This window comes from Homalodisca vitripennis, chromosome 2 (assembly GCF_021130785.1).
Source record: "Homalodisca vitripennis isolate AUS2020 chromosome 2, UT_GWSS_2.1, whole genome shotgun sequence".
In the NCBI taxonomy this organism is placed as follows: domain Eukaryota; kingdom Metazoa; phylum Arthropoda; class Insecta; order Hemiptera; family Cicadellidae; genus Homalodisca; species Homalodisca vitripennis.
The window spans coordinates 108,104,139-108,122,857 of NC_060208.1; the positions used below are offsets into that span (position 1 = coordinate 108,104,139).

Below are 18,719 nucleotides of genomic sequence, written 5' to 3' on the forward strand. Positions count from 1 at the left end.
ACGTCTGAAGAGACACTCAATCCTGGACTTACCTCTTAGGTTCTAATTTCAAACTTTCTTGTTTATTTGTGTTAGCTCTATCACTGGATAGAGTCTAACCCGTGTTAATTTATTATTTTATCTAATTTACTTATTGTTCTAAGAATGTCTGAACAGATTGTAAATAAAATTGTCAAAAAAAAACCCACAAACCTGCGTAGTCCGAAATTACATCTTGTTTTAGCAAACAAACTTCAAAGAAACTTACACACTGTAATACAGCACCAATATTGTGGCTACACGTTTTCATTTTAATTTTAAATGTTCGTCCGATATTTTACCAACATTCTGCACACGACAATATCATACACCATGTTAGTTAGTTACTTATAAGATAAATATTATGTTTTAAATGTTATTTTGACACAAGCCAATGCATGTATTTATGTTTCATAGCAATAAAGAATATTTGACTTTGACATACATGTTTACGGAGAATATATCAATGTTTTGCCAGTAACAAACATCAGAATATGTTGGTCAACCTGCGCCCTGCTTCCTGACCTGGGCCAATCATATTTGATTTTTGGTCACAGAAACATTTACAAGTTTACAGATCAGCTGCTTTTAAGACGTAGGTTGCACTGAAAACTTTAGTTGGAGCAGACATCAGTGTGAAGTGTGAAGAGAGACTTTATTAGTAATATACGGGCTCAGAGACTGTTGTGTTGTGTATTAGGCTAAAGTTCTTTTTATGTCCCGCAACTAAGTTATTTTAGATGTTATCGTTTTAAATGTTTTATGAGTTTCTAGACTCTTGTACGGTTAATTTAAAAGGACTAATGTCGCTAACGGGACAGAGTGAAGGTGCAGAATCTTCGATTCACTTTGTCACTTTTAACCAGGATTGCACGTAAGTACTTGTCTTGGAAGTTGTTTTACAGTTAAACATAGAAATTCTGAAGCATCTTGTTCTATCATGAACTACAAATTAGTTGCTGAAATCAGCCATTCTATCGCAATATGCCAACTTTATGTAGATTATTCTAATGTAGGCCTATTGTTCAATTTATTACTTTATGTGGGCCCTATAACTTAGATTTAAACTTATCAGCTCTTTTCCTACTTGCTCATAAGAAACATTAGGCTAACACAAGCAAATTATTTTATATATATTACATTGGACTTTCACCATAGCATAGGCAAGGCTGACAGATCACAAGTTCAATTTCAAGGAAGGTGAAAAATATCTGAAAATGGTTTTGGACATATCCTTGGCTGCAATATAGTAGTAAGCGGCCACCACACAGCAATCTAATCACCAATTAAAAATAACTAAAATTTTCAATTCAAGTGTTTATTATAGCCTAGTTGTTTACAGTTAATTATTACAGTATTATAAACAGCCACCAGGACAATCAATCATCGATATTCATGAGTATTGAATCCTCGATATTAATGATTATCTAAAACTACTGAAACTAAAATTTTAAACCAAATTATGTTATAGGTATTTCAAATCACATAACGTGACCATACTTAAAGGCTGTTTTATATTTTGAAAATTAATATTTTAATAATGAATAAAAATACAATCTAGCCTAGGCTAGATTATGAATATTTATAAAATGGGGTAGGGTACGATAAGCGGACCCGGTTTTTTTATATCGAAGAATGTAGTCATCGATACCTAATATTCACATCTCAAATCCTAGACTATCACTCGATATAAAAGAATATATAGTCCTCAATAACAATCATATGTTTTAAATTAAAATATGAATTTAATATTTACAGTGATAAACAAATTATTATAACCAAAATTAGGAAAACTGAAGACCATATTTGCTCCTCTCACACTTACAGTTGTTTCTTTCCCACAAATTTCACATGATGGGTTTTTCTGTAAGAGTCCAACATGTTGAAGCCAAGAAAAACATGTCTTATCATCTTTTGAAGCAGTATCGTATAGCTAGTTTTCTAAAATTGACTGCCAAAATTACTTATGTAAAATTGAAATATTACTCTACGTGTATTATTTGAGTGTTTACTGCTGTTGATATAGATTATTTAAGTTAATAGTTCAAAATAATGAATCAGTATCTATTGATTATATCGATGGTTATGATTAGGTAATATTGTTTGCCAATTTCGATACAAAAACCGGGTCCGCTTATCGTATCCTACCCATAAAATATAACAAATAAACAAAACTGTGTAACACTTAGTTACTTTTGACTATTTTGAAGGATAATTGTATCCAACACCTTGTGACACAAACAACACATCAGCATTTTACTTGGAGGCCACCAACGCAATCAAATGATAATTGTCAATCGATGCGGAATCATCGATATTCATGACCATTCAAAGGACTAAATGCAACATTTCGGACCAAATAACATACAGTAATAGATATTTCAAAAAACAATATGATTTGATAGTTATCAATCTTAGAAATTAATGTATAAATATTAATAAAATGTACCAATTAAAATATAATATATAATTACAACAAAACAATAACATTTATTTACCTTAAGTGCATTTTCAAGGATAAACATGACTGCTTCCATTATAGGCTTTTATGAATGTATTATAGGCTAGTGATGTTATATGTTTATATGTAAGATCTATCAATATGAAGTGATTCAATGATGGTTGGTTGAACACTTTAAAATACTTAGGCTATATATTTTATGTTTTTACCATACTAATAAGAGGTTAAAAAAATTATTTTTAATGAACGATCTTTTACCGTGTATGCATGGTGGCCATTTTTGTTCGTAACAATCTGGTGATTTTTGGTTTTGCAGACATAGGTTAGGCGTTAAAATGATTATCTCTGGATTTAATTGTTCTAAAGCTTTCAAACCAACACCATTCTTTTCAGAAAGATCTCTTCTACAATATTTGTCATTTTCTTTATAGGTTTGTTCTAAATGTAAAGTTTTATTTTAGCCTCCAAAGTTCGGAGTTACAATACAGTAGAACCCCTCATATCCGGCCTCGGTTTTACCGCACCTCGGTTTATCCGGCCACTTCTCGGAAGCCAATATCGAAATTTATTTACTACGGCTTGCAGACGCGCAGTTGCACGCACTAGTCTCCCACGACTCTTGCGTTATTTTGGTGTATCTATTTGTTTACATTTTCCTGTGTTGTCCTCAGTTGAGCTAATAGGTTTAACCTGTAAACAGTTCGTTGATTATTTCCAGTGCGGTTAGTACAGTACAGTACAATTGTTTTGTTTCGTCAAGTGCTGTGTACTGTAGGTTGGTTTATCCGGCCGAATCGTTATCCGGCCAGGGGCTCGGTCCCGTGGTGGCCGGATATGAGGGGTTCTACTGTAATTGGGAAATCTTAACTTTTTGGAAGCCTATATACAAAGAAGTGGTGATTTATCATAGTTTAAACTTTTTATTTATTCAGGTGGCATAGCTTATTAACATAAAATAGAGTTAATAGCCTTAAAACATATTCCCTTAATCTTGTATGAATTTTAAAAATCTGATATGTTTTAAAGTTTGAAGCCATCAAGTAAAAAATTCCATTTTCGCCAATGTTTATAGTCTAATGTGAATTACTCAAATGAATATGTTATTGGAAAGTATATGCAGTTAAGATGGAATGTTGTGTTGTTATTTATTAATATATAAATATTAATAACCAAAAAAAGATGGTCTATAAAGATGGTATCAAAATAAAAAAATCACAGATACATATTTAATAAAATATCTGAAACATTACACATAATTATCATTTATGAACCTCCCCTTATTCTAACTCATATAATTGTTTAAATGAACATTTATTTATTCTGATAGCATTTGTGATATATACAATCTTCCTACTGGATCTTACAGTAGCTGTGGTAAGTTCAAGCACGGAAGGTTTTCTCAGCACGTTCTCTAGTGGGATCCAAATTGTATAACTGGTTGAGTTTTAAAATTATGTTTATGGTTCAGCTGGTTGATTAACCTTTTCAGTGCCATAACCAGACGTTTTCAAAACATGTACCTAAATGACTACTTTGTAACTGAAGTTTCTTTTGTCATGTCAATATTTGTAAATAGCCAAAATCGAGTTAGGCCTGTTCTTTTTGTTCTATCCGAGTGTTATACTATTATTATGGCTATCGCTCATAAGAAAAGTAGTAAAAGCAGTAAATGAAATGGACACTTGTTAATCAAGATATTCATTTTAGTTTTCATAAAAAAGTGAGTGGCATTAAAACATATGCTACAATATTTTTTATTTTAGGTGATAACTGATTATTTTTTAGTAAAATTAATGGATATGTTTAAAATAAAATGTTCTTTTAGTGTGATTTATTTTATTGAGTGTGAAAATTTTGTTATAATTATTTGAGAATCAAACCTAAAAATTAAAAAAGAATAAAACATCTTAATTATATGTTGTTGTTATTCTTTATGTTTTTGGTAGTATAAGAAGTTTTTGAGTTTATTTAATGTTAGTATACATATTTTTGTACAAAACGAAACAAAAATTATAAAAATTCACCAATAAATAACAAAGTTATGACATTTTATAGTAACCATATGCAAATTGCTAAAAATAGCAGGGCACTTTTGGATAACATCTACAAAAATACCTTTGGCATTATTGACTAAAATTCCAAAAAATGTCTGGCATTGAAAACATTAAACTTTACAAGCACATCATTGTTTTCCAAACATAACTTTTCAGCATCTGTAAGCCACCACATTTTATTTCAGTATTCGTAATTCTCTTCTAATATTTTAGGTAATACTGTGTTACCATAATGTTTTTCTTTCTTTAAGTATTAATAAATAAAAAATTACAGAAACATACACAACATTAACAAATTTAACAAACACAAATTTTATTAGTTCATCATAAATACATGCAACAACTTTATTTATTCTTACTGTAATGTAAAAATTTTACTGACACTATTATCTTCATTGGATCATTTCATATGGATTGATCCCGTAACAGAAATATAGGTATTTAATTTTATAGAAAGTAATACTTTAATTCTATTGCTATAACCATCTAAAACAAATCTCTTTACAAAGTGATAGCCAATGTACAATGGTATTTCAGCACATACTAATAACATCAAAACTACAATAACTTATTAGAAAATCATAGTTGGTTTGGTTTCAACAAAAATAGTCCATGTCAAATCACCACAGTGATTTAATCTCACCATCTCAGATTTAGATGAAATTTGGTAGATAAGTTACCTTTATGTGTACTAATAAAAATACCAAATTTCAACTCAATATCACAAATGCTCAAAATATGGCTATGTAAAGTGTTAAAAAAGGAAAATGTTTATATTCTACATAATTTTCTAATTGAATTTACAGTTCTAGACAAGTTTATGAGTTTAAATTTGTGTAATTTTATAGCTAACTTTGATACTTTTCATATGATATGCATTCCAATAGGGACAAAGTTGTGAATGTTTTCCAATTTTTAAGTATAATTTAAATTTCTCAGAAAGTGCTCTTTTTAAAAATTTGAAAAATACAGTAGTTTTGGTAAGGTTAAATGAATATTTATTGTGATAAATTGTTGATTTGAATCTTCATGTTATAAAACTGTTAGCATTATAAATCTATATGTTGCTAAAATAAACAAAATGTAAATAAATTACATCGTTATCTAAAACTGCAATATGTTAACTTATTTCAGTGCAATTTTCTCATTGCTTGTATTTTATTTCTATTTTGCATATATCATGGAATAGCATAGCTTTTGTAATTTCTAATTTTAGTATTAATGTGTTAGTACTATTACAGTAGTATTTTATTTCAGTATTTGTACTTATTTTTCTTCTAGTATTTTACGTAACACTGTGCTACCGTAATGTTTTTCTTTCTTTAAATATGAATAAATACATTTTTTTATTGAAATGTTTTTAACTTAAAAATTTTATTGGTAGGTGTAACTACAGTAAGTGTCAGCTATATTACATTACAGATACACCATTATACCACAGAAATTTACCACTCAAAGATAAGTGTCTTCTAGGGAAATTTTGGGTAGCCAAACATATTCTGTATCCCTGCAATAAGGTAGTTCTGAGCATTTATTGGGTCATCTTCAATTTATTTCATACCTTAGTATGAATATCAGGCCTGTCCTTATAAAGTAAGAAACATGAACATTAAAGGTACTTTGATATTATCCGGACACCATCACTTTTGAAAGATTTTTTTTACCGTGAATCTAAAAAATTACATTATTAGAAGGAACCATTTTACTTGGCTTACTGTGAAAATTAAGTGTAATGAAGATCGGCTTTTGTTTTCTATCTCTCAAAAAGAAGCGATATTGAAAAAGAAAAATATCCTGTGAGGTATAGAATAGAATAGAATAGAATAGAATTTATTTTTGAAAATATTACAATAGCACATTATATACATTGGTATACACAATGTAATACATCAATAAAGTAAGTAAACAACCAAATGCATACACAATGTACAAACCTAATGAGCAAACTTAAATAAAAATGTAACATTCTTGTAAATAAAATTAAAACAAAAACACTCGTAAATTAAAAGAAATATTTTCAAAAATAACTAGGGCCTCTAGAGGCAAGTGCCTGTGGAGAGGTTCCTTTTATTACAAAAATATTTTTTAGCTCAAAGAAAATTTCAATAAAACTTTGATTTTTTTATAAGCTCCTAAAAAAATTTATTAAAAGTGTGCTGCTGCAGTTACAAAGCAAATGAAAATCCACTTAAATAAATTCAAACTAAAATTTACTGTTACTTTCTTTAATTAACTAGGAATCTATGCAGAGAAGAAAATCTAATTTATCAAAATTTAGGTAGTACCTAAATTCAAGCTCAGATCAGATGAGTGCTCTTAAGGTTATCTTTAACTTTCATACTACTAGGAACATATTTATGATAACCTAATCAAAACATATTTTTGTACCACCTAATAACAAATAGTAGATATGGACCGAGTGGCCATCTTCTGGTCGACATAGCTTCCTTTTGGAAGGCAGTGTACAAGAACTAATCGTCATAATGACATGTATTTTTCTTATGTCACCAAGAAGAGAATTTTTTCCAAAAATATTGGCCTCGGGGTAATACCAAAGTACCAAATAAAATGTCGGAAAGCTACTGTTGACTTTGTCGAGCGATTAGAATATACATGCTGCTTTTTATATCATCCAAAAGAGACTTTAAACTTAAGTAAAATCTGCCTATTCAAAATATCTATGTTCTGTTCGCAATAATTCGTAGCGACTATTATCATAAAGCACAGCAATAGTATCAGCGCAAACAGTGGGCATTGCATTTAATAATAACCGTTGAAAAATTTAATATATTTTGTATGACAATAAATTCTCAAAAGTGCTTTAAAAAAATTGGGTTTGAATTATTTTAAATCCAGCCATCATAAAATGGATAAATGAAAAATTATTATCATTATGTTAACATCCATGCAAAATTTTCAAATTAACATATATATGTAAGGGAGTAGAGTAGATATGAATGTGAGGGTTCTAGCTCACTTTTGGGACAGTCAGAAAATCAACGTAAAATACTGTTTAAAGGACAATAAACTAATCTGTAACTCACGAATGAAAAATTAACCGAATCTATAGCTGTTTTACTGTTCATTGTAGGCTTCTAATTTCTAAGCTGTTTTAATGAAAAAAATCCAGAAATCTTCGAAATCTTTTATTCCACGAAGTTAATTGTAACACAGTCTTTATCTTTAATAGTCTTCTTTCCAGTAACAACCAAGTGTAATTTTTCATTTTTGTTTAATTCTTTAATCTTTTTTTCATCCAAAACAGTCAAAAATCTGTTCGGTAAGTGTACTTTATAATCTTCCAACTCGGCAATTATTGTAAAACCCGAATTTATCCTTCATTTTCTCCAAATTCAAAATTTTGTATTACTTAATTTTCTTCTAATTCTATTAATTTCTTGTATTCTTTGAATGTTAAATCACCAACCTTATTCAACTCTTGTAACAGTGCCATTTACATAGAAAAAAAATTAATACTTCTACACTTTTAAGGTGAAAAATCAACACTATACTTCCAAAATACACAAAAAACCGGGGTTTTTGACCCTAAAAAAAACGTGTTTTTTTAGGGTCAAAACCACAGCTCTTAAGGTGCATATATACTAGAGTTTTTTTGAAAAAATCCTGAAAATCTACTGAATTTCTCTAATTATTGCGAATTTTTAGCTTTAAAGTTGATAATGTGAACGATATTTCTCGAAAAATCACTACAAAAATTGAAATTTAAAAAAAATCTCTAAATGAAATTTTTTCTATATAAATAGAAGAATCAAAGGCTGTTTAACCATAAATTGTGCTGATTTGTATCAAATTTTTAGTTAAAAATCTGTACTTTTCAAAGTGTTAGTTAAACAAATTTTTCTTCTTTAAATAGAAGAATCAAAGGCTGTTTCAACCATAAAATTTGTGCTGATTTTTATCAAATTTTGATAAAAATCCTTAGAAATCTACTGAATTATTGCTATTTTTCAGCTTAATAAAAAGATATTTTACTAAAAAGTAAAAACTTGGCAGATTCAAATTTTCCCTATTTAAATGGAGAGGAAAAAGATATCCTGCCCGTACTGCAAAAAAGATGTTTTTCGAACATCATTTTACCCTGACATTATAAGTCGAAAAAATCATTTGAAGAGAACAAAGAAATTTATAATAAAGGAAACTAAATTATTTGAGGACTTGGGCTAAAGAGAATCAAATTGCCGATCACCAAAACATGTATAATATAGAAAAAATTGCGTGAACTAAAGAAAAATTTTTAAGGAAAGTAAAAAAGATCTCAATCTATTTAAAGATGAAAAAATTCAATCAATCGCTGAGAAATTGTCCATTGAAACAAACGATAAAACTAAGTCTGAAATTATCGAAGAAATTGACAAAACTCTTAATGAGAAACCTGAAAATATCATTGATGTAGAAGTTTTATCCTCAATACATGGTCTATTTAAGCAATACATTTTAACAAATTTGAACGACAATTTCATGTCAATTTACAAATATCTTTCTATTTTGCGCCCAGAAATTAAAAGTTTAATGGAAAAATTTCAAGAAACTGTGAAAAATAGTAAAGGATATCTCTCTTTAGAATGCGAATACGAACGAACTTTAGTGAACGGTGAAACACAAACTTGTCCAATGTACTTTACTATAAAAGCAGACGAGATCTTTGATGTAAACGACTTTATTACTAAGCAATTTAATAAATTAACACATCGAGAACAGACAAATCATCCAAATAAGGGTTCTGGATGGACATTTAAAAGCTGCAAACAACTAGTTTTTGAGCCTTAATAAACACGAAATAATGAACGCAGGATCATATATCGATTTGCCAAAGAAAATCAAAGATAAGAAAGCTTGTGTAAATATCAAAATAAAGATGATTTCTGTTTTGTTTATTCTATTCTATCCGATGCGCTATTGAAAAACCTGAAAAGAATGCTGACAGAGCAAAGCAATACGAGAAATTTGTAAATGACGAGATATTTTCAGGTTTCGAGTATCCAATGTCCTTAAAAGATATACAATTATTTGAAAAACGAAGCAGTAAAGCAAAGTATAATTATCCGAAAATGTCTGTAAATGTCTATAGTTTTGATGAAAAACTCAATATTGTTCCGTTACAAATTTCAGAAATTTATGATGCCGAGTTAGAAATCGATTTATTGTATGTTAAACAAGATGAAAAATCTCATTATGTTTTGATAACAGATTTAAACAAACTTGTATTTTCTCAGTTATCTAAGTGTAAAAATAAAAAATTTCTATGCAGAAGATGTTTAAGAGCCATTTCTACAAATCTGGAGATTTAACAGATCATTTAGAAAGAAATTTGCAAGCAACACGAAGTTTGTAAGCCAATTATGCCGTTTCCAGGTCAAACAACATCATTTACTAATTATCAAAAGAAATTTTCTCATCCTTACGTTATTTATATGGATTTTGAAAGCATATTAGAAAAAAAATTCCGACATGCAAGAACAATCCACAAAGATCGATTACAACCAAGATTCAGAAGCACATTCCTTATGGTTTTTTACTCTATATTTAGTGTCAAATGTGACAAATCGCATGTACAAACCTATATGTTATAGAGCAAAAAATGAAGAAGATTTGCCAAATGTTCCTGCAAAATTGTTTGAAGAACTTAATAAATTATCGAAATACATAGCTAAAAAAGTATAATTCTAAGAATAAAATACCTATGAAATTGACCGAAGAAGAAGAATTAGCGTACCAAAATTCCAGTCTTTGTCATATTTGTGAATGTGAGGGTTTTGATAATCAAACAAGAAAAAAAAGTACGAGATCATTGTCATTTAACAGGTAAATTTAGAGGTGCTGCTCATTTATCTTGTAACTTGAATCTCAAATTTCCTCAAAATATTCCCGTTTTCTGCCACAAATATGTCAAATTACGATACTCATTTGTACATAAAAGAATTGGCTAAACAGTATGGTAATGTTGATTTGATCGCAAACACCGATGAAAAATACATAAATTATTCAGTAAATTCAGGATATGGGTATGAGTTTGAAGATGATAAACCAAGAAAGTTCATCAAGTTTTCTTTCGTAGATACGTTCAGATTTATGGCATCGTCTATAGAAAAGTTAGCTAAAAACCTCAAAAAAGATGATTTTCAAACATACAAATCATTTTATACAAGATGGTCTGAACGCAATTCTAGATAGAACAACCAAATGACGACGACGAGATTTTTAAAATTCTATCTGGAAAAGAGCATATTTCCTTACGAATTTATCGATAGTATTGAAAAACTTGATTTACACAGAAGGAATTGAGAATTCAAGATTTCTATTCCACTTTTGACAGATGAGAGCATATCTGAGAAAGATTATCAACACTACTTGAGCGTTTGGAACAAATTAAAAGATAAAAATCTTGGAAATTACTCTGATCTCTATAACATTCAAGATGTTCTATTGCTCGCTGATATATTCGAAAATTTCAGAAATATTTGCTTAAATTGCTATAAACTTGATCCGGCACATTATCTAACAGCTCCAAGTCTTGCATGGGATGCTATGTTAAAATTAACTAAAATCGAGCTTCAGCTAATTAACGATTATAATATGTATTTGATGATTGAAAAAGGCATTCGCGGGGGCATTTCTCAGTGTATTAAACGATATGTGAAAGCAAATAACAAATATTTAAAAGATTTTGATAAGACAAAGCCCGAAAAAACTATTTACTCTATCTCGATGCTAATAACCTTTATGGGTATGGCCTCTTGCAAAGTTTACCATATAACGATATCAAGTGGATGATCCTAAAACGTATACAAAAGAAGAGTGGCAAGAAACAATTTTAGAACTCACTGGCGACGAAGATTATGGCTATATTCTCGAAGTCGATCTTGGATATCCAACAAATTTACACGAACCATCACAAGGATTTACCTCTTGCTCCAGAACATTTTAAAAACAAACTTTGCACAAAAACTCTACTGGATAAAACTGAATACGTTGTTCATTCGAGAAATTTGAAGTTCTATTTGGAACAAGGTTATGATTTTGAAACATGTGAATAGAGTTATTGCATTCGATCAGAAGCCTTTTATGAAAGAATACATTGATTTTTAACACAAACATGAGAACCAAAGCTACAAGCGACTTTGAAAAGGACTTTTATAAGCTGATGAACAACTCAGTTTTTGGAAAATCTATGGAAAATGTGAGAAACAGATGTGATATTAAGCTTGGAAATGAAGAATTTTCAATGAAACAAGCTAAGAAAACAAATTTCAAATGCTTTAACATCTTTGACGACAACTGTATAGCGAGTCACATGTACAAACAAAAGGTTAAATTTAACAAACCGATTTACATAGGATTTTCAGTTCTCGACCTCTCAAAATTGCTAATGTACGAGTTTTATTACAACAAATTAAAGAAGTTTGATCCAGATTTGAATCTGTGTTACATGGATACAGACAGTTATTTTCTAGAATTGAAACGAGATCCTTTTAAAATTATTAAAGAAAATATAGATGACTTTGATACAAGTGATTATCCAAAAGATCATGAATGTTTCACTACTAAAAAACAAGAAAATTATAGGGAAATTCAAAGACGAACTAAATAGCGAAGTTTTAGAAGAATTTTGTGGTTTAAGATCAAAAGATGTACTCGTACAAATATCTAGACAAAAATCCAGTTAGGTGTAAAGGAATTAAGAGAAGCGTTGTAAATAAAACAATAAATATCGAAAACTTGAAGAGATGTTTTTGTTCGAAGATAAAGAAGAATTTAGGGAGATGACTGTAATAAAAAGCTATATAAACAATGAATTGTACACAGTTACCATAAAACAGCTGGCACTGAACGCTAAAGATGATTAAGAGAATCGTCTTAGAAAATAAGATCGATACAGTACCGTATGGCTATAAAAAATGAAGCAAAATCTGATATATTAGACGAATTAAATAAACTTGGAAACTTTGATATGTAAATGGAAGATGATTTAATTCACTGTCACAAGTGTAAAAAGAAAAACGAAAAATATAGATTCAAAAATCGTTCAAACTCAAAATGGATTTGTATAGAATCGCTGCAAAATGTTCAAAAATGTAAGGACAAACAAGAGTAAGTTTATAAAGAATCCAAATCCAAAACCTGTTAAGCAAGAATTGAAGACTAAAGATGAGATAGAGATTGAAGTTCGAGAAATTCATGCACCAGTACGAAAAAAGTTTAAAAAGAGAGAAAATTATAACATTAGGAATTGACGATTTATGGGCAGCAGATTTAGTTATAATGTCTAACTATTCGGATCAAAATGAATGGCTTCAAATATATGTTAAATGTTATTGATACTTTCTCAAAATATGCTTGGTCAAGGCTATCAAAAGAAAAAACGGCAAGGATATTTCAAAAGCTTTCGAAGATATAGTAAAAGATGCCATAAGGATCAATCACAAACCTCCAAACCTACTTCATACAGATAAGGGTTTAGAGTTCAAAAATAAAGAAATTTAACGAAGTTTTGAGGAAATACAACATAAGATTTATCATACTGAAAACTAAGAGAAATCAAGTATCGTAGAGAGATATAACAGAACTCAAAATGAGAGAATGAAAGTTCTTTTTGAGGTTAATAAAAACTTTAAATGCATCGATATTCTTCAAAAAATAGTCACAAATTATAATGATACGGTTCACAGCACAATCAAAAATGAAGCCCAAAGATGTAGGTAAGGATGCAGAAAAGGAGTTATTAGAGACAGTTTTCGAGTATGTTCCACCTGAAATTCACACGAAAACTAAATTTAAAGTCAATGATCATGTAAGAATTGTTAGTAAAAAACAAACATTTTCGAGCAAATATAAGAACAATTGGTCAAGAGAAATCTTTGTGATTTATCAAATTAATAACACAGATCCTGTAACTTATAGTATAAAAGATTTAAATAATGAAGAAATAACCGGAAAGTTTTATGAATATGAATTGAGAAAGTCAAAGATTTTTTCTATATAAATGGAGGCTCAAAAGAAATGTTCAATGTGCAAAGAAATAAAAGGTTTAAATGAAATTTTATAAAGATAAAAATAGGAAAGATGGAATGCATTATAATTGCAAAGATTGTGAAAGGGAATATATCAATAAAGAATTATATGATAAAATAGAAAAAATTAACTTTGGAAGATAAAGAATGTCTTAAATGTAAAGAAACTAAAAAAATTTCAGAGTTTAATAGTGATCACTATAGTAGAGATAAGAAAAGACTCATATTGTAAAGATTGTGTAAAGAAGAATCTTCATAGATTATATTATGAAGATACTCAATGTGAATGTGGAAGAACTATAAAATGGTTAAATAATTATCAAAAACATTTACAAACAAAAATATCATAATTCAAGAGTTTAACATTTTCATCGTGTAATAATTTTTTTTCTATATAAATGGAGTCTCAAAAGAATTGTACAAAGTGTCAAGAAGAGAATAGAAAAAGACTGTTATTGTAAGGAATTATACGTTAAAATGGACAAATTAACTTTAGAAGAAAAAAATTGTTACTTTTGTAAAGAAATTAAAAGTATTTCTGAATTAATAACTGGCAGTATAGTAAAGATAGAAAAGATGCTTTTTGCAAAGATTTGTGCAAAAAAAATTTTCAGCGAAAAGTTATAAAATCGAAATGCCTTGTGAATATGAAAAAAAAATTCTACGGATGGTTACCTAGTTATTGCTAAAACATTTACAAACAAAATATAATAAATCGAGAGTTTTTTTAGTAAAATTTAGAAACATTTTCATCGTGTAATTTAGATATTCTATAAATCAGTCGAGATTCTGTCATATTTGTTGTAAAATGATTTCCGTTGTATAAAATATTCAAAGATTCTTTCATTTGGTTGTAGAGATTTATACTATTTGGATCTCCATGTCTTAATAAAATTTCCATTTCTGGGTAATCAATTTCAAGTTCTTTCAATCTTTTCGGTATTTCTCTCTTTTGAGCTCCTGATAACGTAATAAGGATATTCCCACATGTGATTCTTCTTAATTAATACAAAAACATGGTGTTTTTTCTTAGCAAAATCTTTACAAACAAGGTCTTGTTTCATTAAGTCAATTTTTTACACTTTGTTTTGCGATTATTTTCCGTTTTTTATTTCATCTTTAATTTGCAAGTGTTTAACTTCGTCCTCTAAATATTTAATCTTGTTTTCAAGTTTGTACTCACCAAATTTACGAATACTTGGCAAAACTTCTTTTGTAACCCAAATTTTTGAAGATTTTTGCCTCTTTTTTATGTGATCTCAAAATTAAAGAATAAAGTCCAGATTCATGATAAAAACAGTGTCAGGATGAAGATTGTTAAGGGGCCATTCGAATAGCCCCTTGTTTTTTAAGTAAACATATTGAATTTTGTCATCATCATCAACATTTAATTTAATTGCGTTTTTTTGTTTTTTTCATAACCTAATATTTCACAAACATCTTTAGCCTTAAACCAGATTACATTGATTTTCGTCTACAATCGTTACAATGTCTTTATTATTGAATATAAGTTGATTATTTATTGGATCTACAACTGTCTCCATTTAGATAGAAAAGAAAATTTAACTAGTAATTTTTTATTTTGAGAATAAAGCCCAGATTCATTAATGAAAACAGTGTTTTTTTGAAAGTTTGAAGGCGGGGGCGAATCACCCCTACATTCAGAATGTATGTTTTCGAAGCTTTTTTTTATATTTTGGGGTCCATTTTAATCCTTTTTCAATCTTAAATATATTGTCGTTTTACTCTCATTATTTTAATAGATTTCCTTCAGAGTCTTGAATAGTCAGAACGATTTTTTGAATTCTTTTAATATTTTTTCTAATTGGAATATAATCGATTTCATTCGGTTTTTCACTGATTTTTGATCCATAAGCAACATTTGGGAAAAAAGTGTACAAAATTTCAGATTCTTTGTGTAAATGTTCGGTATGATTTTCAAAAACTAGGTTCAACGAGATTGCAGTGCACTTCAATTACATCGAACGGTCTAAATTTTGGCGTTTTATTTCCTAAATATACCTGATTTGGCTCAATAGTTTCTTGAACAAACCCTAACAATTCTACAATAATTGCTGAAAAACATTATTCTTACTGGTGATTTTATTTGAATTTTATTAGAGAGAGATAATTTTTTTGCATTTCAAACTTGTTTTCGTCAAAGTTTAAAGATTTATCTGATTGTTTGAATGTTTTCAGATAATTTTTTAAGGGAATTTTTTTATTTGATCGAAGTATAATATCCTTTGTTTAAACCATAATATTTTGTTATGTTCTTCTCACTAAATCCTATACAATAAGGAGAACTTTCACTAATATTTATTACAAAATTGTCAGAATAAAATCCGCTTAAACCGATAAAATAATTTGATTCTTCCTCTAAATGAATAGGATGTTCCAAGTTTAAAACTAATTTAGAGCTTTCTGAAGTCAACTTGAACAGCTTCATTTTAGTTATTTAAATGGAGAAATTTTTAAAGCAAAAAGATCAGATAAAACTTCAAAACGTATGAAGAAAACAAGAGAGATCAACCGATCAGACTGTTAATTGTTTGGTTCAAGTGGATGTGGAAAAACAACTTTACTATTGAATTTTATCTACAATAGGTTGATTCCTTATTCCAATTTGTATGTTTTTTAGTAAATCTTTAGAACAAGACGCCTATAAAAAATTACAAGAAAGATTTGAAAATATTGAGAAAAACTTAAACAAAAAAATATCACATTTTTATAATGCTTCCGAGGACATAGTTCCGTTAAGCGAATGTAAACCCAATTCGTTAATCGTTTTTGATGATTGTATTTTAGAAAATCAAGACGTTATTAAGGAATATTTCGTAATGTCCCGTCACAAAAACATATCTTGTATCTATCTTTCCCAATGCTTTTCAAAGGTTTGATAAACAAGTTATTAGAAATAATTTGAATATGTTGTGTGTTTTTTAAGCAAGACGATCACTATTCGAGAAAGATTTACAACAATTATGTGGGATCTGATATGAGTTTTAACCACTTTATTGAGTTATGTGATAAAATTTGGAAGGAAGACTACGGATTTTTAACTATTAATCTAACTTTGAAGCCTAAAAATGGTAAATATCTGAATAAATTTTCCAATATAAACGTGTGATAATCTAGTTGTTTTCATGTTTTTACGTTCACGTTTTACGTTTCGTGTTCTTGTTTTTTACGTTTCCATGTTCACGTTCCACGTTTCACGTTCGTTTACGTTTCACGTTCATGTTTTACGTTCGTGTTATACGTTTCACGTTCGTGTTTTATGTTTCCACGTTCGTGTTTCACGTTCGTGTTTCACGTTCCACGTTCACGTTTTACGTTCCACGTTCACGTTTTACGTTCCACGTTCACGTTTACGTTCCACGTTTCAAAATTTTCCTAAATAAAATGGCGAACGTAACTTCTGAAGAAGCGAAAAAACTTGATCAAATCGAAAAAGAAATTAATCAAAGAATTTAAAGAACAGATTCGAATGGATGAAGAAGAACAAGAACTTATTCAAAAAATTAATCAACCTGTAACTTCTGCAATAAAAAATGTTGAGGGCAAAATTGAAAATGTTTTAAGCGATAATCAAATAAATTTAATGAATTTGGTTCCAGTTGTACGACAATTTGCTGATATTTCGATACCAGAATCTGAGTTTGAATTGCCAAAATTACCATCTTCAACAACCATTTAGACCTCGAATCATGAAGACTCTACCATAGTTGAACCAATAAGTCCTGGAACAACGGATTATAATAATTGGTGAAATTGGTAAAAAATTTCTTCCTAGAGCAAAGGATGATAAATTTGGTTTGTATTGGGACAGAAAAAAGAGAAGTTTTATGATTGGAAATTTACCCGTTAAATTTTGAACATAATGATATAATTATTGAAGATAAAACATATGAAGGAACTCAAGGTTTATGGAGATTATTAACAGGCACTGATGTTCCAAAAGACGGTTTATATTCTGAAGAAGACTTGAAAAAGTATACTGAAATTTATGGAAATCTGATTCAATTTACAAAAATAATGATCCATCAACTAAGAAACCAAAGTCAAGTAAAGGTAAAAAATATCTCAATTTGATTAAACCAATTTGGGAAAAACGAATCGAAGGATCAGGTGTAAGAAAATACAGTGATAATAAGATAGAGTACAGATATATCGACGATTTGACAAAACTCGATGGAATTATTAATTATATTTATGCTCAAGAAAAGGCTGGAAACAACAATTTTTTGAACGAAAAAGAAAGCGATTTAAAGATTTTATTTCGAACAAACTTGATGAAATGATTGAAAAAACCTGATGGAATTAAATATTTTAAAACGAGTTTTGCCGGCAATAAGTTCATCTATGATTGAGGGTAGCGGACTTTTGAATGATTTTTTATCAACAATTTACCTTTTGAATTACACGTACCAACTTATCAGTATCTGGGGCCTGGCACAAAACTCGAAAAAAGACTAAAAAGAGGAGATCCTGGTATAAATAAATTAGATCAAGCTGCTATGGAACACGATATTTTTTATGCAAAACATAGAGACACAAATTCCAGACATATCGCAGATAAAGTTTTGCAAGATAAGGCAATGGATAGATTTTTATCAAAAGATGCTAGTTTAGGTGAAAGATTTGTTGCGCTTCCAACAGCTGGAGCAATGTTTTTGAAGAGAAAACTAGGAATGGGAATCGAAGAGAACTTGAAATTTTAACTATATAAATGGAGGTGAACGTAAACTTCAGCAAAAAATCAGAAAGAAAAAAATAAAATCCGCTTTTAAGAAGAAAATACCCGTTAGTATTCAATTTAAAATAGATCAACTAAAAAATGGCGAAGATAAGAATATTTTTTAACAAATAGACAATACAATAAACTCGAAAAACATAAGAAAAACAATATAAAGGAACCAGAATAGAATTTTCTTATAATCAGTTGAAAGAACTTAAAAATGGTGGACTTTTGAAAGATTTATTAGATTTTGGAGAAAATATTCCAGTTGTTAAAATGTTGTTCCTTATGTTCGTAAAGCTGCTCCAATCGTTAAAAAAGATGTGATTCCTATTGTTCGAAACATTTTAAATTGGTTAGATAAAGAGTTGGAAGATGTTACAGGATCTGGATTAGATGAAAAAACTTTGAATTAC

General features: G+C 29.1%; 1 protein-coding gene across 3 annotated transcripts in view; it reads left to right on the forward strand.

Moving 5' to 3' along the window:
- The first annotated feature begins 615 nt into the window (after positions 1-615).
- The window catches only part of LOC124354547 (WD repeat domain phosphoinositide-interacting protein 2), a 68,600-nt gene continuing 50,496 nt past the window's right edge, over positions 616-18,719 (forward strand). For 2 of the 3 annotated variants that reach the window (XR_006921692.1, XM_046805087.1), the window contains exon 1: positions 616-892. Coding sequence is in view for 2 of the 3 variants with exons in the window: in XM_046805087.1 (XP_046661043.1) it covers positions 774-892 (119 nt within the window). In the remaining variant the exon portion in view is untranslated. The remainder of the gene's footprint in view (positions 893-18,719) is intronic. The other variant, XM_046805088.1, reaches the window with a different exon arrangement.